The sequence below is a fragment of the Halichoerus grypus genome, chromosome 2, assembly GCF_964656455.1.
Source record: "Halichoerus grypus chromosome 2, mHalGry1.hap1.1, whole genome shotgun sequence".
Taxonomy (NCBI): domain Eukaryota; kingdom Metazoa; phylum Chordata; class Mammalia; order Carnivora; family Phocidae; genus Halichoerus; species Halichoerus grypus.
In genome coordinates this window covers 165543392-165566133 of record NC_135713.1, presented here as the reverse complement: position 1 = coordinate 165566133, position 22742 = coordinate 165543392, and the positions used below count along the sequence as shown (strand labels likewise).

Sequence of the window (22742 nt, the reverse complement as noted above, 5' to 3'; positions counted from 1 at the left end):
TACCTCATGGGGTGATGCGAAGATAAAGTGAGTTAATTGTTTGCATAAGTATAGGCTCTTATTATTGTTCCTGAGCCCAATTGTGTGTCAGGGCCTGATATCTAATTCTTTGCTAATATCTCTGGACACAATGGCTATGTTGGGGAGAGGTCAAAACACTCAGTTAAAAGAAGTTGGAGGCTGGAACGCCTGGGTGGCTTAGCCAGTTAAGCGTCTGCCTTGGGCTCAGGTCATGATCCCAGGGTCCTGGGATCGAGTCCCGCATCGGGCTCCCTGCTCAGCGGCGAGCCTGTTTCTCCCTCTCCCTCTGCCCCTCCCCCTGCTTGCGTGCGCGCTCTCTCTCTGACAAATACATAAATAAAATCTTTAAAAAATAAAAAATAAAAAAAGTTGGAGGTGGATGGAAGAGCTGGTTCTGGACCCAGGCTGCCTATATTCAGATCCCAGCTCCACCACTAACTAGCCATGTAGCCATGAGAAAGTTATTTAACCTTCCTGGCATGAGGAAACTGAGGCACAGAGAGGTTAGGTAACTGGCACAAGAGCACACAGCTAATAAGTGGTGGGGCTGAGATTCCAACCTCAGGGCAATCTTCTCTCCAGTCTTCTCTCCTGAACAAGTACGTGATATTGAGTATTATCAGAAGTGATTCATTCTACTGGGAGTCAGAGAGAGCTGTTTGAGGGACGTGATGGTGAACTGGGTTTGAATCTCTTCTTTAGGCAAGCAAATGGGGAAGGAAGGAGACTTGGCAGAGGCACAGAGGCAAGAATCAATGCCAAGTTTGGGAAATTCGGGGGGAGTCAGAGGTACTAGAGCATTAGGTATAAATGCAAGGTGAGGGGTGGGACCAGTGCTGTGGCTCAAGAAGCCAGCAGGCTGGGCCACGGAGGCCTGGAAGGCTATGCTACTTTATGCTAAGGAGCAGGACTCCTGATAATACTCAATATCATGCCAGGAGCTCTCAGAGTGTCTACCTTATTGTGAGAATTTAAGGGAGTTACTACATGCACCACACACATAGTCGGTATGTACTACCTGTCCACTGGATGTAAGCCTCACGAAGGCAGAGGCTGACTCTGCTTTGCCTCCCTCTTGTGTACCCATCGCTGGACACAGTGCCTGGGGCATAGTAGGTCCACATTGGATATCCGCCAATAAAATGGAGGAAAGCCGCCTTTACTCTCCTTGGAGAAATGTCTATTTGGATCCTTTGCCTATTTTTTAGTTGGGTTATGTGTCTTCTTATTGTTGAGTTGTAAGATTTCTTTATATATTCTAGCCACAAGTCCCTTATCAGATATATGATTTGCAAATATTTTCTCCCATTCTAATGGGTTGCTGTTTCACTGTCTTGATAGTATCCTTTGAAGCACAAAAGCTTTTGATTTTGATGATGTTCGCCATTTATCTACATTTTCTCTTCTTGCTTTTGGTGTCCTTCGCCAAATCCAAGGTCATGAGCTTTACCCCTATGTTTTCTTCTAAAAAGTTTATAGTTTTAGCTCTTACATGTAGGTCTTCAATCCATTTTGAGTTAATTTTCGTATATGCAATAAAGTATGAAATAAGGGTCTGAGTTCATTCTTTTGTAGGCAGATATCCAGTTGTCTCAGCACCGTTTGTTGAAAAACTATCGAATGGTCTTGGCACTCTTGTGGAAAATCAGTTGACCATACATAGATGTGTTTATGTCTGGCATCTCAAATCTACTCCGTTGATCTCTATATGCGGCAAGCCATACATCTCTATATGTAGCTCTGAGTGTTTACCATCTCTGTCCGCCTGCTCTCAGCCGTCCTGGAGGCTCCGGCAGGACGCGTTACCAGGACATCCTGTAGCTGAACACCCTCTCCCAAGTGGCCCCTGGACTTAAGCACTTCCCGCATCTGTCAGGGCGACCCCTGGGAGGGCCCAATGTGACCGGCCCCTGAAAGCACATGGGGGAGGGTGCTGTGGAAGCATGCTTTCCTTCCCTCTCCCTGCACGCCTGCACACCTCCCAGCTCGGGGTGAGAGGTCCCAGAGCAGGGCCTGTTTGTGCCAAAGCCCAGCTTCTGATTGGGTGGATGCCCTTGATGTGGGCCAGGTAGGAGGGACCGTAGGGCGGGAAGGGGCTCTTGGGATGGAGACAGGAGTGGGGCCTGCAGGAGGGAAGCATTCCTGGCACTAGAGGCATCTTCCCCAGGACAACAGCCTTGGGAGGGAGAACCCTGCATCCATGGGTAGGCACTGGGAGGCTAGAAAGGGCCGGTAGTGTTGCCAAGCTCTGGTCCTAACATGGCTTCCTTCCCTGTTTCTCGAGAGTGTGTGTTTGTGTGTGTGTGTGTAGCGGTGAATGTGTGACTTGATCCCCCTCCTTTCCAAGTTCTTATTCCATGAGATTGGGGGACTAGGATGCTTTAAGAGGTTGGGGGGCTCTTGTCCAGAATGTCCTCCGTGTAGGACATTGCCTCACACTGACTCCAGCCAGTAAAAGAGACTTCTGTGGAGTGGGATCGGGAGCTGGGAGGCTGGGGATCGGTGGTATCATGGGGACATTTTAGCTGCGGGGGAGTTCCAGACTCCGGGCTACTTTCGTGCAGCACAGGCAGGGAACACAACAGAGCAGAGAACTGTAAAGCGTCACCTGTTGAATTCTGCGTTGCTGGGCTGCCTGTGGGCTGAGGGAAGCGGGGGTGCTTTCGCTGGTGGGGTGCTGGCTCAGAAGGCAAGGAAGGGGCCGCGTGGTGGTGGAGAGGCCCATGGGGCAGTCTGTCTGCCCCTCCTCCAGATCTCCTAAGGCCTTAGAGATGAATCTTCTAGAAGCGGCAGCCACTGCGGTGACACCGTATTTGTTAGGCGCACCAGAGGGGAACCTACAGCTTGCTTCAGGGCCCACCTTATCTCCAGTCCTTGGACAGAACTGGGGGAAGAGCAGAGTTTTCCGTGGAGTGTGTGCCCACCTCCTCCTTCTTCGTTTGTTCCCCCCACTCGCCCGCCCCCAAGTGGGAACAGAGCCGTGTGTGAGCCCGGTTGGGGCTGCTCACTGCCTGAGAATTGCATCAGCCCCGCCCGGCAGGCTGGAGCGGGAGCCTGTTGCTATGGTGACCACGAGGCTTCAAACCAGTGGGAAGGATGAGTTAGTCGCAGGGTGTGGTCTTCTTGCCTCGCGATGCCATCATGTGACAGGCACATGGACCTGTGGGTCCGTATTTCTCTTCCACGGGGAGATGTGTCATCTGCTTAGGTGGGCAGGATGGGGACAGCTGCTCCAAAAGCCGTGTGGGCATTGACCAGGTCTGGTGTGTGTGACCGGAAGACGCAAGTGGCTCCCTTAGCCCTCCTGCCTCGTTCTGGAAACCGTGGGTGATTTGACCAAGTAAACCAGCTTCTGGGGGAAGGAAGGGATCCAGGATGTAACCTGTCACCCAGGACAGAGGGCAGCTCTGCATCCCAGCCAATAAAACCGGCCCAGGCTGTGTCGTGATTTTTTTTCTAAACCACCTGACAGAGCTCATCTTGCTAACGGTAATAGACGGCTTGGCCAAACCAGCACAGTACCTTGGTTCAGATCTCTTCTCTCACGTTTTGCCTATAATGGGAAAGGAGGGGGAAAGTCCACATTCCAGCCGCATCAAGCACTCGCTGTGTGCTGGGTACTGCACTAAATATTGCCTTGTCATTTTATATCTCCTTACCTCTACACTGGGAGTAGGTAATGCTGTCCCCATTTTGCAGAGGAGCAGGCTCAGGGACCCAGGGAGTTTCAGGTGACTTGCCCAAAGAGTTAAACCTAAATCTCCGGACTTCATGTCCAGTGTTCTTTTGGATTCCAGATCCTGCTAGAATCAGGAATTCTTAGGATGTCTAGTACCGAAACACGTGGTCTGTCTTCTGGTGGGAAAACCATGGCAGTCTCTCCGCAGAGAAAACCACATGTTCTGTGTGGGGCACGGTGGACCGGAGCTGTTTCTGACATCAGAACGGGAAGACTGAGAGATGTGGGTGTTGCCTGCAGACAGAGGAAAACCCAGGAAGCAGCGAGGTGATATCAGCGCAGGGCACTGACAAAGCCCAGACTTGGCTCATTGACAGAGCTTGGGATTTCTGCCTGGGACCCTGTAGGGGTGAAGACTAATTGTCAGATGAATTCTCAGCAGAGAGGGGTCTGGTGACCTGGTCCAGGGTAAGATGGAGAACCAGGAGAACCACAGCCTGGCAATCCGATCTGACGTGTCGAGTTTATGAGTAATAGTAGTTAGTACTTAGGTGGTGCTGACACTTTTCTAAGTGCACTTTAGATGTAGTTACTCATTTCATCCTCACAGAAGCCCTGGGAGTTTGGCTGCTATTATTCTATTTTGAACATGAAACAGAAGCACAGAGATGTTAAGTGACTTGCCCGAGGTCACACAGCTGGTAAGAGGTAGAGCTGGGATTCAAGCCCGGGTAGTCTAGCTCCGGAGCATAAGCTCTTGACTACGGTGTCTGCTCTTACCTTCTGGATAGATGATAGGAAGTTAGCTTGTGTGGCCCACCCTGGGGAGGGTGTGTGTACATGTATGTGGGTGCGCGCACACACACACACACACACACACACACACACACACACACACACACCCTAATATACCAGCAATGGGAGGGAAGGCTCAGGACTGCACTTCTGAGCTTCTGTGTGTTATGGCTGTGGCCTGTGCCTTTGTGGGAGCTCAGGGAGACCTGTACTCGTGTGCACGAGGGCCCCTTCCTTCTTCCCTTCCTGCCTTGTGGTTCCCAGGAGGCTGTGTGCTCTGCCGCCTCTGATGTAGTGATCTGGAACATATCGCTGCAGACTGCGCATCTGGATTGCTTACCTAATCCTGTTGAAGGGCCCCCGGCTCCCAGGAAGGAGCTTGGATCTAGGGCTGAGAGTGGACCGTGGCCCCAGGAGGATCAGGCAGCGACCTCTTAGTGTCTTTCCAAGGGCCAGGATTTGGGGGATAAATAATAATAATAATATCATCAACAATAACAACCCCTAACATTACTACATGCCAGGCACTGTTCTGAGTCCTTTACTTGAGCTAACTAACTCATTTAACTGTCACAGAGCTCTATGAAATAGTGGTATTATTATTATTGTCATTTTATAAAGGAGGAAACTCAAGAACAGAGAGGTTGAGCAAGTTGCCCAAGGTCACACAGCTACAACTGGGATTTGAATTTAGATAGCCTAGCTCCAGGGCCAGTACTATCAAAGCACTGTTCACTATTCTGCCCTTTCATGGCTCCCAGAGGAAGCCTCCAGACCCTATAACCCTTCTCTTGCCCCCAATTCAGAATCTTGCTCTCATTTTCCTGGGAGACTGGGATATGCCCACTTGCCTGCCTGGAGGTCCTGTGTATGAGATGCGGCCTCTGCCAGCCAAGCCCTGGGTTTTGTGGGTATTGTGCCCTTCTCTCCTCTCATGCTCACATGCCCAGGTGTGGAAGGGACATTTCTAGGAGCTCTCCTAGGAGCAGAGGTAATTGACCTTGGCCATTGCTGCTCCGGCTCCATCCCACCAGTCTGCCTGCACTCAGACGATCCAGTGTAAACACCTGGGGCCAGGCAGGTCCTGCTGGCCCTGTGGGCCCTGGCACCTGTCTCTCTTGGCCTGTCCTCTCTGGCCTGTGGTCTATAGCCACACTTGTCATGAGAGCCAAGTTGAAACATCTCTTTTTCCTTTCCCTCCCCCATCCCGTGTCAGCCCCTGGGCCATGTCTGATCCTGAGCTTGATTCTTGGAGGAGACTTCCTTCCTGCGGGGGGTAAGGCTGGCATCTCTCGCGGCCAGGGGGTAGGATGGAGTCGTGTGGATCTGAGTGAAGGACTTGGGAGGTGGCAGAGGGGTGGGGGCAGAGCCAGGGGCAGTGGTGACCTGGGGGGGAGTTGCATTTCCAGCTGTGACCCCTGGGTCATTCTGTGTGTTCTCCAGGACGTCGCTAAGGCAGGTTGAACGCTGTAATGGGTGCCCAGGTGCTGTCTGATCGGAGAGGGAGGATTGAGATCGGAGCCGACAGATGTCTGGCAGCCCCTGCCTAGGGCCGAGCCAGGTTTTTCGGGTGCCAGGAAGTTGGCAGCAAAACAGAGATGAACTGTGGATGTGGAACCTGCCTGTGTAACTCAGAAAGAGACTCCAAAGCCCTCTTTGGAAATTAAGTGGACTGCAGGCCTGGTTTAGTCCCCTTGCCCCCTGCTAATCCCCACGAAAGAGTTTCTGTCTCTGGTTCTACTCCTTCTGCTCCGTCCTGTCTGCTTTTTTTGTTTAAATTACGTTTTATTCTATTTTTAAATAGTGATAAAATACATAAAACAAAATTTACCATCGTAATCATTTTTCAGTATGCAGCTCGGTGGCATGAAGTACACTCACGCTGTTGTGCAATCGTCCCCGCCATCCATCACCAGCACTCTCGTCATCTTGCAAAACTGAAACTCTGCACCCCGACTGAGGCCCTGGCAACCATCATTCCACTTCCTGTCTCTGTGAATTTGACTACTCTAAGTACCTCGTATAAGTGGAATCATACAGTATTTGTCTTTTTGTGACTGGCTTCTTTCACTCAGCATGATGTCCTCAGGATTCATTCACACTGTAGCGTGTGTCAGAATTTCTTTTCCTTTTTAAGGCTGGCTAGTATTCCATTGTGTGTATATTACCACATTTACCTTTCGTTTATCCATTTATCCATCTTTAGAGACTTGGGTTTCTTCCACCTTTTGGCTGTTGTGAATAATGCTACAGTGACTATGGGTGTTGCCCTGTCTCCTTTGGGGCTTACTTCACACATCAGCAATAGGCCGTCCTTGGGGCTTGGTCAGGATGGGCTCGCTGACCTTGTCCTGGGAGAGTGGGTGGGTCACCAAGTTGGTGGGAAGGCTTGGCCCTCTGGTGCCGGCTTCTACCAAACACTAAGCTCTTGGTGCTCCTGGCACCAACCCACTTGCCTGAGGACATTCCAGATTTCCTTCTCCTCCGCCCTCAGAAGAGGTGCTGGGTTCCTGGTTCTCTCCTGAATCGGAGGAGGGTGGCCGTGGTTCACCATGAGCCTGGCATAGGGTGGTGTTAGGAGAAAGGAACTGTTGGGTACTGGGACGTGCATGTGGAGCTTCTCTGAGACTGGGGCTGGCTAGCCAACCTTACATGGAGTAGTTGGAGATGTTTTAGGGTCGCTGGTTATGCCACAGAACCAACTCAGTCCCGAAATCCCCGTGACTTAACACAAGCACGGTTTACTGCTTGCTCACACCAGTGCATCACTGGTAGGCAAGGGCCTCTGCTCCACATGGTCACTCAGGGATCCAGCCAAATGGAGGCTGCCCCTTCTAAACCCACGGCCTCCAAGTCACTACAGCAGGAGAAGGAGAACGGAGGATTTTGCATGAGGGGTGACCAGAGCAGAGAGAGTCGGAAGGCATCAGGGCCTTGATGTGGGTGTGTGTCTGTATCTGTGTGTGCGTATGTGTGTGTGTGCATGTGTGTATAGGTGTGTGTGTGTGGGCAAAGAGCAGAAACAAGCTGGCTGGGCGAACCGCAGTGCCCTTCCCCAGCTCAGCCCTCACCTGGCTTTGTACCGCTCCAGAGGAAAGGTGATTTGGTGGTTCAGGAAGAGGCCATTGACTTGGGGAGGTCCTCTCATCTCCTCTCAGCGGATGACAAAAGGAAGTTGGAACAGGCAAAACCACTAACACTCTGGAGCTGAGGGGGCAGAGAAGGGCATGAATTTTGAGGCACCCTCATATGGCTCTGTCCAATATTAGAATGATTTTTAAGGTCCAGGGAAGCTCTGTGGAGAGCCAGCAGCTTGAGCTGAATGCTGGCGAGTCCGGCCTCCTGGCAGCCATGGAACAGAGATGTGCGGTGTTTCTGTGGATGTATGTGGGAGGGTGTGCAAGCATGTGCAAGCTGGGAATGTCTCGGCTGACTTCTGTAGAGAAGGGTGGGAGCCTGGGGCCACGTGGCCCTGGGATTGAAGGGAACCCCTGCGGTGGAGGGCAGGGCTCTTAGATTCTGATCCTGGGCACCACCAAAGTACAAGGCTGCTCTAGGGGTCTTACTGACCCCTCTGGACCTTACATTACTTATCTGTTTCCTGAACTGTCCCTTCCTACTTCTCAGCACTAGATTGAGAGTCATTTAATTTTTCATAAATACTCTAGGGACTCATGAAACCGTATATGGGAGAGGGGTCTCTGAGGAGGCCATCCCAGGCGGTGATAAGTGGGATTGGATTCGAAAGTCATTGTCATAATGGTCCTTTGATTCTCCCTCTTCACTGCCTCCTATCCATTCCCCCTTCTGCCACTTTGGGGCCAAGTAGCGTTTGCCACCAGCATGCGGGCAGAGGGGAAGAAGAGCAGAGCCTTAAATCAAATCAGTCCAGGATCATTACTAGTCATCAATCATGATAGTTCAGAGGGGAAGCTGGAGAGAAGTTAAAGCTGTTAACTCTAACAAGGGTTAGAACTCCTGTAGGATTTGTCAGAGGGACCTCCCGGCTCCAGACCCTAAATAATTGAATTGGTTGTTATGGGAGGAGATTCGGAGGAGTTTCAGCGAATGGCATCAGCCCGTTGGTGGTTGGTTACCCAGCATCTGCTAGGTGAGTGCTCTCCAGACTCCTGCCACCTAGTGGGGGAAGCCGGAATAAACCAAAGGCCAAAGGAATGGGAATTTGACTTTCTTTGTAGAGGAGTATTTTTTGTCTGATTGATTGAATGCTATACTATTTGTGAAATACTTTTCTTGCTTCTGATAATGCTCTTCAGAGCAGCCCCATGGAATGGGCAGGACAGCTGTGTCATCCCATTTCACAGTGAGAAAGTGGAGGCTCCCAAAGAATGAGCAATTTGCTGCAAGTCCAGAAGAGCTGGGACCAGAATCCAGATTTGTCTGACTTCTGGCCCCAGGCTTGACTCAGTGTAAGCCTCTGACTGGTAGTAGCAGTGGGGGGGCGCCCAGTCCTGCTCAGGGTCCGTTCATTTCACTGCATCTGGCACATAACTCAGGAGATGTTTGTTGAATGACTATTGCTCATTTACACAGAAAGATTTCCTCCATGATGGCAAGGTCATCTAACCATTCTGCACCAGTATTCCTATATGTTTGGTGGGCATATAACTGCTTTTTCTATAGAGCAATTAGAAATTCTAGGTCCCTGTGCCTGGGTGGGAGACTTGGTCCAAAGAGCAGACTTTAATTTGAGGGTCAGTTGATTATTAGCCAGGTAGCCCTGGACAAGACCCAGAACCTCTTTGAGCCTCAGTTTCCCCCTATGTAAAATGGGGGAGTAATATCCACCCTGACAACACCCGCGTATTGTGAGATCTCGGCTGCGGGGTTGCTCTGTAGGCTATAAAACACGGTGCAGATAATAGCGTTTCTCTTCGATCTCTCTGAGCCTGGATACTGCTGAAGCCACCCTTTCTTCTCTGCCCAGGGCTGTCGGCAGGCCCCTGCCCCCCGCCCCGCTGCTTCTGCCCCAGCCACTGAACCCCACGGCCTAGGATTCCTTTGTCTCAGGCTTTGGGGCCCTGGCTTCTCCAGGCGGCCCCCATCTCTGCCTCCCTCCCCAAGGGAGCCTGGAGGTAGAGGATCTGATCGAATCTCCACAGCAACCCGAGAGGCCGAGCCGCACCCCCACGGGGGACAGGGAGTCTGTTCCCAGCAGCGAGGCCGAGCCAGAACCGAGTACTCCAACTCCAGCTCTCCAGGGCACCTCCAGGAACCAGCTGCCCCATCGCCTCTGCCCTTTCCTGGGTTAGTGCCCCTGCTCCAGGCCTACGTGAAGGCCTCTGGGTGAGGATGTGGCTAGTCCAGGTGACTAGTTGCAGGCCCTGTGTGAATGGGACAGGGGCTACCCAGCCCGCCCCCAGTGTACAAGCTGAGTAAAGCCCTTTATGTCCACCTCCTTCGCCTCTTCCCAGTCCATTCCCCCTCCCAGTCCTTCATGACTTAATTCAAACCCCGCCTCTTGCGAGTAACCTTTCCATGCGGCCAATGGCTTCCTAGGGCTGTTTCAGAGTTCGGTTTCATTCGACACGGGGTCCTTGTCTTAATCAGGTGGTTCTCAGCCTTAGAATACATTAGAATCACCTGGGGAGCTTATAACAGCCCTGATGCCCAGCAGCCCCCCCCCACATTCATATGGATCTCTGGAGTGGGAGCCAAATATGAGTAGTTTCCAAACTTTTCAGGGGATTCCAGTGCACAGTGAAGTTTGGAACTGGTGTCTTAAATTTGAAGATTTGCACTGTTTTGATGGCCTGGATGCCTTGCTCGAAGCCGAGCCTCCTGAACATAGGCTGATGGAGGAACAGTTGGGCCGGCCGATGGGAGCCTAGCCCAGGGGTCTGTTTCCAAAGCCCTGGTTCTGTTTTTTGTTTTTCAAGGACTAGGAGATCCCTGAGGGCACTCACTGCGCAGGAAGAGGAACAATGTAGTAATGATAGTTACTGATTATATCAAGGGACACTCAGACCCTCCTCCAAATGGATCTCTTCCCTCCCCAGAGTTTGACACTCATTGTTTCTTCCACTTGTGGGCCCTGACAGCAACCTGCCCGCATGGTCTTTTCTCGCCGTTCCGGTCGTACATGTTATAATGGTTAAAGCACCGGTCCTGGGGTCAGACTAGCTGTGTTCAGCCCCGTCTTCCACGGGCCAGCCATTAAACCTTGGGCAAATGACTTCACTCCCTGTGCCCTCCCTTCCTCAATTGTAAATGAGAATCATAATGGTACTGCTTGCTTGGTTTTAAATTTTACACGTGGCTACTTGCGTAACCACCCCCCAGATCAAGATGGAGAACATTTCCAGGCACTCCAGAAAGTTCCCTCCTGCTCTTTGCCAGTCAACACCCACTGCCTCCCACAGCCCGCCCCCGGGGAGCCATGAACGAGAATTCTTATCACCGATGATCGAGGAACACTTCATATGAATGGAATCCTGTGTGTGCACTCGTTCGTGTCTGGTTTCTTTTGTTCGGCATGTTTGTAAGATTTCTCCATCGCTGGGTGGCTTGGAAGATCAGGCTATGCGCGGCCCAGGGCCCAGCACAGTCACAAATGACAGTGAGCCTGCGTAGGACCCCGCCGGGAGATCCCAGAGGGCGGGAACGCAGTCTGTGCCCCTGGGCTCTGTGTCCACCGGATGCAGCGTGTGACTCACAGAGACTTCTGATGTTCTCTGAAGACCTTTGATGCTGCTTTGGTGGGAATGGTGGTCAGGACTGGGCTGCCCTCAGCTGTTGTCCCCAGGTTGCCCTTCCCCATTCATCCTCTGTGAGCTCAAGAGCAGGTAATAAGCTTATCACCTAATATGAGCCTTCCTAGCACCCCTGCTGGGAGGGCAGGGCTGTTCCACACCTAGAACTTAACTTGATCCTGCACCCACAGGTTCTTAGAGTGGCCAAGAAGAGGTTGGAAAGATCCCTGAAACTGCCCTCAGCCTGTGTTTTGGAGGTTAGGTGTACCAGGACATATGTTTGGTTGTGTCCCTCCAACACGCGTGCTGGACAGCCTCAGGGGAAGGTTGTAAACAGCTTGACGCCTGTGTGCCTCCAGCCTTTGGGGCACCCCTTCCTCCCCGCCTTGCACCTACCAGAGCTTAGGATGGTGGAAATGAGGGCTGGTCATTTGGGTTTGAACCTACCCCCAACAGACCCAGCTCTCCACCTTGCCCCAAAAGAGCAAGTCTGAGGTCTCTGTGGTCTGTCACTGGTTGGCTGCCGTCCTGTCATCTGACCAGGCTCCATTACAGGCTTGGAGTAGGTAACCCTATGTTCCCATGTGGTCCCAATCTGGATGACTCCTAGGAGATCTGGGGGTCCCAGGATTCTGCCTGCATTGTAACGCAAGAGAGGAATATAGGCATCGGGCAGAATTATCTAAAGTTAGCAATATTTGGCAATGATGTAGCTGGCAAGACCCCACATTAGGGAATGGTCCAGATCAGCCATCCCCACTGGGTCCTGCCTAACTCTTAGCCTGGTTCACGAGGCCCTCCGTGTGCTGGTCTGTGCCCACTTCTCCAGTGTTATCTGCCACCTCACCCGCCTGCTCACTCGGTGTTCTAGCCATGCTGGGCTATTTATAGTCCTCTTGAGGGGCCCTGCTGTTTTACATTTTGTGCCTTTGCCAAGCCTCTTCTCGTTGCCTAGAACTCTGCTCCCATCCCCATCCGCCTGGCAAGCACCCACACATCCTTCAAGATTCAATTAATAATATTAATAATAGCCACTAAGATTTATAGGGTACTTACTATGTGCTAAGTGCTTTGTGTGCGTTATTCCAGTTCATCCTCAAAGCAGCCCTGGGCACTTGGCCCCTTCGTCATCCTCTTTCACATTCACTGGGTTAACCAATATCCATTCAAAGGTATCTGCCCTGTGCCAGGCACTCTTCTGAGCACAGAGAAAGATTAGGAAGTGATGGAGCCTGGGCTGGAACCTAAGCTGGGGGACCCCAGGGTCTTGCTCTTAGGCACAGTAATAAACCACCTCCCTTTGAGTACCAGCTCAGCTCTTCTACCATACCCTCATCCACACTGTTGCCTCCTCCCTCTTCTCTGCCTCACCTGTGAAGTCCTTCCGTCATGGCACCGAGGATGTCGTCTTGCTCATTGGACAGCCTTCCTCTGCTGGGCTGTAGGGGTATCACTTAGGAATGTGTCTATTTTAAGTGGCAGAAAACCCAACATTTAGGGGCTTATATTTTTCCTTTCAATAAAAAATGAGGTGAGCTCTTTCTGGTGTGGCTCAGTAGCTCAACAGCATCAAGGGAACATCTGTGTTCTTTCTTGATCATTTCCTCAGGTGGCAATATGGCCACTGTAGCTCCGGTCATCACACTTGAGTTCAAGGCAAGAAGTCCCTTTTTAATCACTAAATCAAAGGCCTTCCCGGAGGCCCCATCATACTTTACTTGGGTCTCATGGACCAGAACGATGTCAAATGGCCACTCCTAGTTGTGAGAGAGTCAGAAAAAACAAGCATCCTGCCTGGGACTGGGTCCTTTGCCACCTCATTTAAAACCAGGGTAAGGTAAGCAGGGATGAAGGGAAGATGGATATTGGGTAGGAGACCAGCAGTATGTGCCAGTGTCCTAGAGAGCAGAGATCATGCATTAATTTCTCTCAAATTCTTAGAACCTGAATGCTTTATGATCGTTTTGTGCTGTTGCCTTGCATTTATTCTATGCACATACAGACACTTTTATTTTTTCAAAAATAGTATCATACTGTACACACTACTATTTCCCTTTTCAGTTAATAAAATCATCTACACCATCCGTATAATTTTAATGGCTACATAGTAGTCCATCTTGGAGAAATACTATACTTAACGAGTTCCCTATAATCATTCAGTTTGTTTTTAATATTTCACAATCATAGACAGCCCCATGATTAATAACCTTGCAACCTTATTTTTAGATACACTTCTCTTTTTTAAAATATTTTATTTATTTGAGAGAGAGAGAGCACAGAGGGAGAGTGAGAGGGAGAAGCAGACTTCCTGCTGAGCAGGGAGCCCAGTGCAGGGCTCGATCCCAGGACCCTGAGATCATGACCTGAGCCAAAGGCAGGCACTTAACCGACTGAGCCACCCAGGCGCCCCTGGATACACTTCTAATTAATTTCTGAGGACATAATCTTGGGTTATGCTGGGTTAAAAGCTGTACCAACTATCAAAGCTTTTGAAACAAGTTACCAAACTGACTTCAAACAAGTTGTACCATACCCTCCAAGAGTTTCTTTTTTTCTTTTTTAAAGGTTTTATTTTAAGTAATCTCTACACCCGACATGGGGCTCAAACTCACGACCCTGAGATCAAGAGTCGCACGGTCTACTGACTGAGCCAGCCAGGTGTCCTCATACCCTCCAGGAGTTTCTGAGGCTGCCTCTTTCCTGACAACTTTGAGTATTTTTTAACCTTGCTGATTTGATAGAAAAATTGCAAATATATATACATACATATATATGTGTGTGTGTGCACTTGCATTTTCTTTGATTACATTTTAAATGTATATATACGTTGAGAATGTGTAGTTCCCCACTTAATTTTCTCTTCATTTTTCTAACATTTAGAAAGTCAAAGTATTCACCTTTTTCTCATTTTGCAGAAGTTTGCAAAAGTGCTTCATATATTCAGGAGATGAGGAAGTTCCTGGGAGAAGGGTGCAGCTGAGATGGATTCGAAGGCTAAATAGGATTTCATGGGGTGGACAAGGGGTGAGGAGGTCTAGGTGTTCTAGGTCTAGGAACAGCGTGTGTGAAGGTCCAGAGGGGAAAACAGTGCCGTGTGTCTGGGGACTATATTAATTTCACAGGGGTGCCATAAAAAAGTTACCACAAACTTGGTGGCTTAAAACAACAGAAATTTATTTTCTTGCAGTCTGGAGACCAGAATCCAAAATCAAGGTGTTGGCAGGGCAGCGCTCCTTGCTGAGATTGTAGGGGGTGAATTCTTGCTTGCTTCTTCCCATCTCTGGTGACTCCAGGCATTCCTCGGCTTCTGGCAACCTAACTCCTAATCTCTGTCTCCGTCTTCACATGGCCTTCTGTGCATCTGCGTCCTCTCTCCTTCTGTCTCCCATAAGGACACATCATCAGACTTAGGACCCACTCAGTTAATCTAGGAAAATCTCATCTCGAGATCTTCAACTTAATGACATCTGCAAATACCCTCTTTCCAAATAAGGTCACATTCACAGGGACTGATGTTAAGATTTGAATATTTATATATATTTGAGAGCTACTGTAGAACCCACTGCAGGGACCAGGAAGATGTCCGATATTACTCGGCAGCAGAGTATGAGCCTGTAAAGATAGATTCGGGTGCTGGCCATAAAGGGCCTTGAGCTGGGGCGTTTGAGATTTACCCTTGAAGTGAATGGAGAACTGTTGAATTTCAAACAGGGAAGAAACGCTATCAGATTTTCAGTCTGGCTCATGGGGAGGTAGTGTTGGAATTGTCTTTGTAAGAGCTGGTGAGGGTGGGGAAGTGGTTCAGGAGTGGAGATAGTTCAGGATATAGAAGATGAGGAGTAGGAAGAAGGAGGGATCTAGAATGATCCCTAGGCTTCCAACTTGAGCAATCTAGCATATTACCGTCAGGAAAAGGGTGGATTTGAGGTTCCTGAGGATGGAGATGTCCAGAAACCAATCAAAGAGATGGGTCTACAGCCCAGACCTCTCCCTGGCATGTAAATAAAATTTGGGAGAGGGAGCAAAGCAGGGATGACAGAAGCTTGGAGAACACCAATTTTTCCCTATCATTTTATTATTAAAATTTTCAAACATACATAAAAGTGTAAAGAATTATACAGTGGCGGGCGCCTGGCTGATTCTTAATCTCAGGGTCATGAGTTCATGAGTTCATGACATGGAGTTGGGCGTGGAGCCTACTTAAAATTGAAAAAAAAAAAAAAAGAATTGTTCAGTGAATACCCATGTACCCACCATCTAGAGTCTATAATTATCTATACTTTTTGGATGTTTTCTGTTTTCTACACTTGCTTCATCATACCTCTCTCCATTCCTTTGAGCATCATCAATCCATCTTGTTTTTTATGTGTTTCAGATAGCAGTACACTTCACTTCAACACTTAAGCATGAATGTCATTAACTAGATAGAGTTCAGTGTTTAGTGAAATGCACAAATCTTAAGTGTATTTCACGAAGGTAATGAATGCATCCACCTATGTACTCCAAATCCCTTTCAAGATACAGAACATTTTTTAAAGATTTATTTATTTATTTTAGAGAGAGAGAGAGTTCACACACAAGAGGGGGAGAGACAGAGGGAGAGAGTCCTCAAGCAGACTTCCCAATGAGCACAGAGCCCGACGCAGGGCTTGATCCCATGACTCTGAGATCATGACCTGAGCCAAAATCAAGAGTCAGATGCTTAACCAACTGAGCCACCCAGGCCCCCCAGGATATAGAACATTTCTATCACTTTGAAAGTTCCCTGTGCCCCTTACAATCAGCTACTATCTCTATTCCAACCCCAGAGGTAACCACTGTTTTCTTTTTTATTTTTAACCATAGAGTAGTTTTGTCTGTTCTAGAACTTCATGTATGCAGAGCCATACAGGATATGCTCCTTGGTGTCTGACTTCTTTTACTTGGCATAATGCCTGTAAGAGTTATTTCTGTTATTGCATGTATCAGTAGTTTGTCCCTTTTTACTGGTGAGCAGTATTCTATTGTAAGGATATTTAAAGAATACCCATTTTCAAGGGGTGGGCAGAGACTTAGAGACCAAGGAGACTTAGAAGGAACAGTGAAGGCAGTAGGAAAAGCACCTAGACAGAATGTCAAGGAAAATCATCTGGATCAGTTACAATTAAGTTTGAGTACATGCAACATAAAAGCTAAATAACAGTGGCTTAAATCACATGAACATTTTTTTTTCTCATGTAAAAGAAGTCTGGGGGCACCTGGCTCAGTTTGTTAAGCATATACCTTTGGCTCAGGTCATGATCCCGGGGTCATGGGATCGAGCCCCGTGTCGGGCTCCCTGCTCAGCAGAGAGCCTGCTTCTTCCTCTCCCTCTGCTTCTCCACCCCCTCCCCCACTCATGCTCTCTCTCTCTCTCTCTCTGTGAAATAAATACAATCTTAAAAAAAAAAAAAGAAGTCTGGAGGTAGACAGTCCTGGAGTGGTATGGCAGCTCATCATGCCATCACCACCCAGGCTCCTAGCTTTCTGCTCAGCTAGCTTCAGCGCTGGCTTCAATCCTCAATGTCACCTCATGGCTTAATATGGCTGCTGGAGCTCCAGCCATTCCATCTGCTTTCCAAACTGGCAATAGAAGGAGAAAACATGGGGGCGGGGCGAGGAGTGGCGTACCTTCCAACTAAACCAATCGTTTTTAGCAGCCTTCCTCAAAGTTTCACACATATCCACTTAACATGTCATTGGCTGGAACTTAATCACGTGGTCCACACCGCTAGGGAAAGTAGTCTTTTAGTTAGCCACTGGGCACACTGCCACTCCAAATACAATTATATTTCTGTTACTAGGAGGGGAAACGGATATTGGCTGTTAACAGCCTCCTCTGCCTTCTCTCTTTTGAGACCTGGTGGCCAAGCCTTTGTATCTGTGGCCTCTCATAAACTGAAGCCTGTACTTGGTAGATTTTCATCCTCCTGAGTCCCCAGGGCTCCTTCCTTCTCTGAGGGTTGGTTTCTCTGTCTTTTCTATAGCTTTTGTATCCCTTTTCCTGGTAAGGGCTCTCCTGGGTCTCTGACTGACTTCCTGGGCTGTTAGCGTTTTACAGAGGGTAGAATGAAAGGGAAAGTGTGTTAGAACATTTGCAGAGAGCTCTGTGTGCACTTTCCTCCACTCCTGGGCTGGCACCCCTCCCTCCTGTCTTTGGTCAGCCTCCCCTGACCAGGAGAGCTGTGGAAGTAGACTTCTCTGGAAGTTAGAAACTCAAAGGGAAAAGGATGGCATTCGGAAACAGACAGACAGACCTGAGTTCAGATCCCTTCTGGGCAAATCTTTCTGAGACTCCCTGACCTTGTCTGTAAATTGGGGATGGAAACAATAGCCTTACAGATGTAGCTAGGTTAAGAGGAGTGGGACATGCAGGCCCATGGCTGCCCCTCTGATGAGGATGAATTGGAGCTTATGCGGATCTGGTCCTGTGACCTCTGGGAATATAGGTCAGTGTGCAGGAGAGTCAGCATGGCCTGCTGGAATCTGAACTTTCGGCCAGGTCGGGGTTCACCATAGCTCACACCCCTGGCCTTGACTCCAGGCCCTAACGGGCCAGCCTGGAGCCTCCTGGAGGAGAGATGGCAGGTTAATGTGATGTTTCATTCCCTCCTTACGTGTCTCCAAAGTGAGTAGACCTCACCAGACAGCCGGGCCCCCTCACAGTGCCAGACTTGGGCCGACTGGATGCCGCAGCTTCTCTTCCTTCCTTCTGCCCCCTGGAAATAGCAGAATCGGCTCACCCCCTGCCAGCCTCATGCATAGGCCCTGTGTCCTCCCGTCAGCGGGCCCTATCTCCGTGTGCATGGCACACACACATTTCAGTGGCTGGATCCTGTGGTTCTTCACATGCATGCCTGTTCTGGGGGGAAAAAAATAATAGCTTACATCTTCTGACAGCTCAATGGGCCGTCAGCACAGGGACTGGAGAGAAAGTCAGAGGGAGCAGGTGCAGCAAGCCTGGGGGAAGCTCTCGGCTGCCAAAGGGCCAGATTGGACTGAGTATTGCCATGGCCAGGGGCCCTGGTGACCTGTTGACACCATTCTCAGGCTGCTGACTGCCCAGGGGCTGGTATGTTGTGACAGGAGGAGCCAGGGCACTGTGGAGAATTTGGCTCAAGCCTGAGACCTGAGAGGGACAGTGCATTCCTCTGCTCATTCATTCCCTCCACACACGTTTCTCGAGATACTGCTGCACGTGGGTTCTGGGCACACAGCGATGACTGAGACACCCAGTTCCCGCCCCAGGGCCACAGGGACGACTGGGCAAGGTCAACAGGGGCACTAGAAGGCCACATTGCTGTCGTTCTGAGCCAAGACGCCAGGGAGGACAGCCTGGAAGTAGTATCATCTGAGCAGATGATAGGACGAGGCCCAGCCGGCGGGTGAGGGGCCGTGAGAGGGTCGCTCGTGCCGCTGCAGGAGAGACCCCCCCTTGGTGGAGCTAGGGGGCCTTTCTGAGGGGCTGTGCCCCCATGGGCCCAGCCCCGTGTGCCCAGGAGGGGCATCTGTGCGTGGGCTCTGCAGCCTGGTCGGGTTCACGGCAGCTCGACTTCCCTGCAGCCTTTTCTTCCCTCACCTCTGAAGGGGGCCTCCACTGAAATTACAGAAGTAAGTGCCAGCTTTTGAGTCTGCTGTTAACCCCTGTCCCTGCCAGGCCTCGGGGCCCACCTTCTCGCCCACACTTGGCCAGCCCTGGGCTCCATCGTGCGCAGGGGCCTTGTTCGGAGGAGCGAGGGCTCCCCGGGTGCAGGGCCCAAGCCCTGCACCCCAAAGCCCGCTCTGCCCCCCACACCTGGGATCGGCTCAGTGTACAAATGGTACCCAAGGAGGAGGGGCTCAGGAAGTGACATCGCTTGGCCCGCCCCACCTCCTTATTCCCTATAAAAAGCAAAATGGTGACTCAGAGAGGAGAGTTGGAAGCGTCCTGCCTCCCGCTCTCTCTGTGAATTTTTAGACTTGGAATTAGGCAGGAGGCAAAGGAAACAGCGGCTCGAAATCCGCAACTGACATGCTATTAAGCGGGTGGCAACAGTGGAGCCGCTCCTCCCTGACTCCCAGCAGCCCCTGAGCTGCAGCCGCGGTGCCTGCTGGCGCTCCCCAGCCCCTCACGAGGCCCGGGTCCCCCGTGCAGCCCCCGCCCGGGCCAGGCCGTGCATGCGGCGGCGGGGGGCATGGCAGCCGGGGGTCGCCGCCGGCGCCCACTGCGCTACCAGTCCCTGGCAGCCCTCGTGGAGGACTCTCAGTGGCCTTTCTTGTTCCTTGTCTCAGACTTCAGCTACGGGACAGACGACTACGACGGAGAGGGGAATGAGGAGCAGAAGGGGCCCCCGGAGGGCTCGGAGACCATGCCGTACATCGACGAGTCGCCCACCATGTCACCCCAGCTCAGTGCCCGTGGCCAGGGCGGCGGGGACAGCATCTCCCCTACCCCACCTGAGGGGCTGGCACCTGGGGTAGGTACACCTGCTTTTCCTTCTGGGCTGGAGAAGTGGGGGTTCTAGGAGAGGGGGGCAAGCAGGCATGAGGGTCATGGGCCAGGCTCTGCCTAGGATGCTCCTGGGGGAGCAGGGCTGGGGAAACGTGGACCTGGATGTTCTTCGTGGGTCGTCATCTCATTCCGGTCCTGGGCCCCTCGCAGACTAGGCTCCCTGCTCCCTCCCCACCTGCTGCTCTCTCTGCCACCCCTGCACCTATCTCTGCCTCCTCTACCAGCCATCTGCTTCCCTGGACACCCTCACTTCCTCTCTCAGCTTTCTCTTCCAGCCCCTCTCGAGCAGGATGGGGCCTGGTGAGGGGGGGTGGGAACCGGCTCTTCTCTCTGGGCCGGAGCTGGGCAGGGGCTGCACACGTGACCCGTGGGCTGTAGATGTCCAGATGCCGGCTCAGCAAAGCAAGGCTGGTCTCTGTGCTCTCTGCGGGGTGGAGTGAGCTGCTCCAGCAGCATTCCCCGAAGATCAAGGGCCCCATTCTGCCCTCCTCTGGTGACTCTGGAAGGGAATGAGCCCTAATGGTGTCCCCCTCTCCTCTTGTTGACTGATGGGAGCTCTGCTCCAAAGAGAAGCATTTTACAAGGAATATTAAGTATGTGCTTTGACAGGCTGGGAGGTTTGCAAGCCTTGTAATTAATGCTGTTTCTGGCCGCAGGGCCCAGCTCTGTCTGTGCCCAGCTTGTACGCAGCACCTGAGAGAGAGGAGCAAGCGAGACAGAGGGGTTCCTGGGGGCTGTTTTTCTGGAGTTGGAGAGAATCAAAGCCGTTCCTCCATGTGGGGGTGGGGGTGGGGCTTGGAGGGCCTGGTCCTGCTCTGCTCAGTAGAGGGCTTGTCCAGGTGTGTTTTGGGGAGTCCCCTTTTATCCCTCTCATACCCCCGAGAAGCAGTCACTGAGGTGCCTTGGGATACTTGTTCCCCTCCTGAAGGGTCCAGCAATCCCCACTCCAGCAGGAGGGCTGCCTGGACTCTAGCATTTCTGGAGAACACCCTGCTTCTTTCCCTCGCAGCCTCCTTGGCCACCCTCCACCCCTCTACAGAGCTCTCACCCCCTCTTCGCACACCGGGGTGGTTGTTATAGCCTTTGGCAACAAGGGCCTTGGCAACCAGCTTCCCACTTGGGGGAAGCCACATTGTTGCCATGGCAACAGAGGCCGACGCAGAGCTTAGTGGCTGCCAGGCATTTCGAGTTTGGAAACGGATGGTGGGGGCAGGTGGGAGGTGGAGGGGACGGCTGAGGTTCAGGGACCCCCCCCCCAGCTGGCATTCTGGGATGTTGTCCTGTCCTCCCTAAGGAAGGTGAGAGACCACCATCTTGGACAGGCAGGGTAGGGTTTTTCTACTGATGAAGGAGGGAGTATTCTGGGACCTGAAATGAGGCCAACCAAGGGAAACAAGAAAACTCTGGCTTCTCATCTCTGCCTTTGGGTCTCTGACCAAACAGCTCAGAGGACCCCTGGAGGACTCAGCTGTTACCCACTATGAGCAGGTGCAGGAAGATTCACTGTAGGACCCACCCAACCCAGGGCCAGGAATGCAGGCCAAGAGTTGAGAACGTGCGGCCGAATAGAGCTGCTGGTGGAAAGAAAAGCACCTTTGCTCTTTTCTGCCTCCCTCTCTGCCTTCCTCCTTTCTCCCTGTCCCGTTCCTTCCCTCATCACATGACCCCCTTGCTGGAGTGCTTGTCCATTGGTTTTTAGATTCCTTGGTGAAAGGTCCTGTTGGGTGCTTTCTCCAGTGAAACAGGCACAACGGGAGACCCACCCCACCCCACCCCCCTGCCTGGAGGGCAGAGGCTTTGGCGCAGTGACTTTTTTCACTTTGTGGCTGCTCATTTTGCTCGGTGGCTCACGTGGAATAACCTGGTTTGAGGACTTTGAAATCCACAGATGCTACAGTGACAACTGACTAAAGGGCTTGGGGCTTGGGAACCCCAGAATCGATTTTTTTACACCATTCGCTAGAAGACATGTTACGGTTGGGGAGCATTTACCCAACTTGGGGATCCTGGTGAAGATTTCAGCCCCGTGCACCCCCCTGCCTGCGGGCCTCACCGCCCCCGTGCAACCCCTCCACGCCTGCGGGCCTCCCCTCCTCTCCCCTCCCCGCGGGCCTCCCCTCCTAGAGTCAGTTGCCTTTCCCCCGCTTTCCGCTGGGTCACTGGCCCCATCTGGTGGACTCTGCAAGTATTGCTGTTTACATTGGGGTGCTGGAGAGAGTTGACACACCCCTTCCTGAGTACTTGGGGGTTGTTTTGGTTAAAAAAAAAAAAAAGAAAACCAAGGTTTCTGCTCCTTGGCTCTGTTCATTTGGCTAGGCAGGGCCGCTCCCTGCCAGGCTTCCTGTTGGGGCCTTGGGAACCAAGGGGACTTTTGGACTAAATCAGACAATTGTTCTAGATATTTAGATGTCAGGCCTCTGGCAGCTGGGCATTTCATACCCAAATATACAGCCAACTTGTTCCGGGAAGCCTAAGGTTTGGTCTTTGTATTTGGTCAGGGTTCTCCAGAGAAACAGAACCAATAGGACGCCTATCTGCGTCTGCACCTGCATCTAGATTTAGATCTATAGAGAGATTTATGATAAGGAATTGGCGCACTTCATTATGGAGGCCAGGAAGTCCCAAGACCTGCAGTCAGCAAGCTAGACACGCAGGAATGATGTGCAGTTAGTTCTAGGTTGAGCCTAAGGGCCTGAGAACAGCAGAGCCTGATGGTGTAAGTTGCAGTCTGAAGCCAGCAGGCTCAAAACCCAAGAAGAGTCAGTGTTTCAGGCTGCCTCTAAAGCCTGGAAGAGACTCATGTCTCAGCTCAACTGGCAGGATGAGTTTCCTCTTATTCAGCCTTTTTGTTCTATTTGGGTCTTCAGTGGATTAGATGAGGCCCACCACCCACATTAGGGAGAGTAATGGGCTTTACCCAGTCACCTGATTCAAATGTTAATTTCACTCAGAAATGCGCTCACTGACACACCCAGAATAATTTTGACCAAATATCCGGGTACCCATGGCCCAGTCAGGTTGACAC

General features: G+C 51.3%; 1 protein-coding gene across 4 annotated transcripts in view; it reads left to right on the top strand.

Annotated features, from left to right (window-relative positions):
* ABR (ABR activator of RhoGEF and GTPase) overlaps positions 1 to 22742 on the top strand; it is a 171555-nt gene that overhangs the window by 59685 nt on the left and 89128 nt on the right. For all 4 annotated transcript variants that reach the window (XM_036073026.2, XM_036073029.2, XM_078068095.1 and 1 more), the window contains exon 2: positions 19498 to 19682. In XM_036073026.2, the coding sequence (XP_035928919.2) occupies positions 19498 to 19682 (185 nt within the window). The remainder of the gene's footprint in view (positions 1 to 19497; positions 19683 to 22742) is intronic.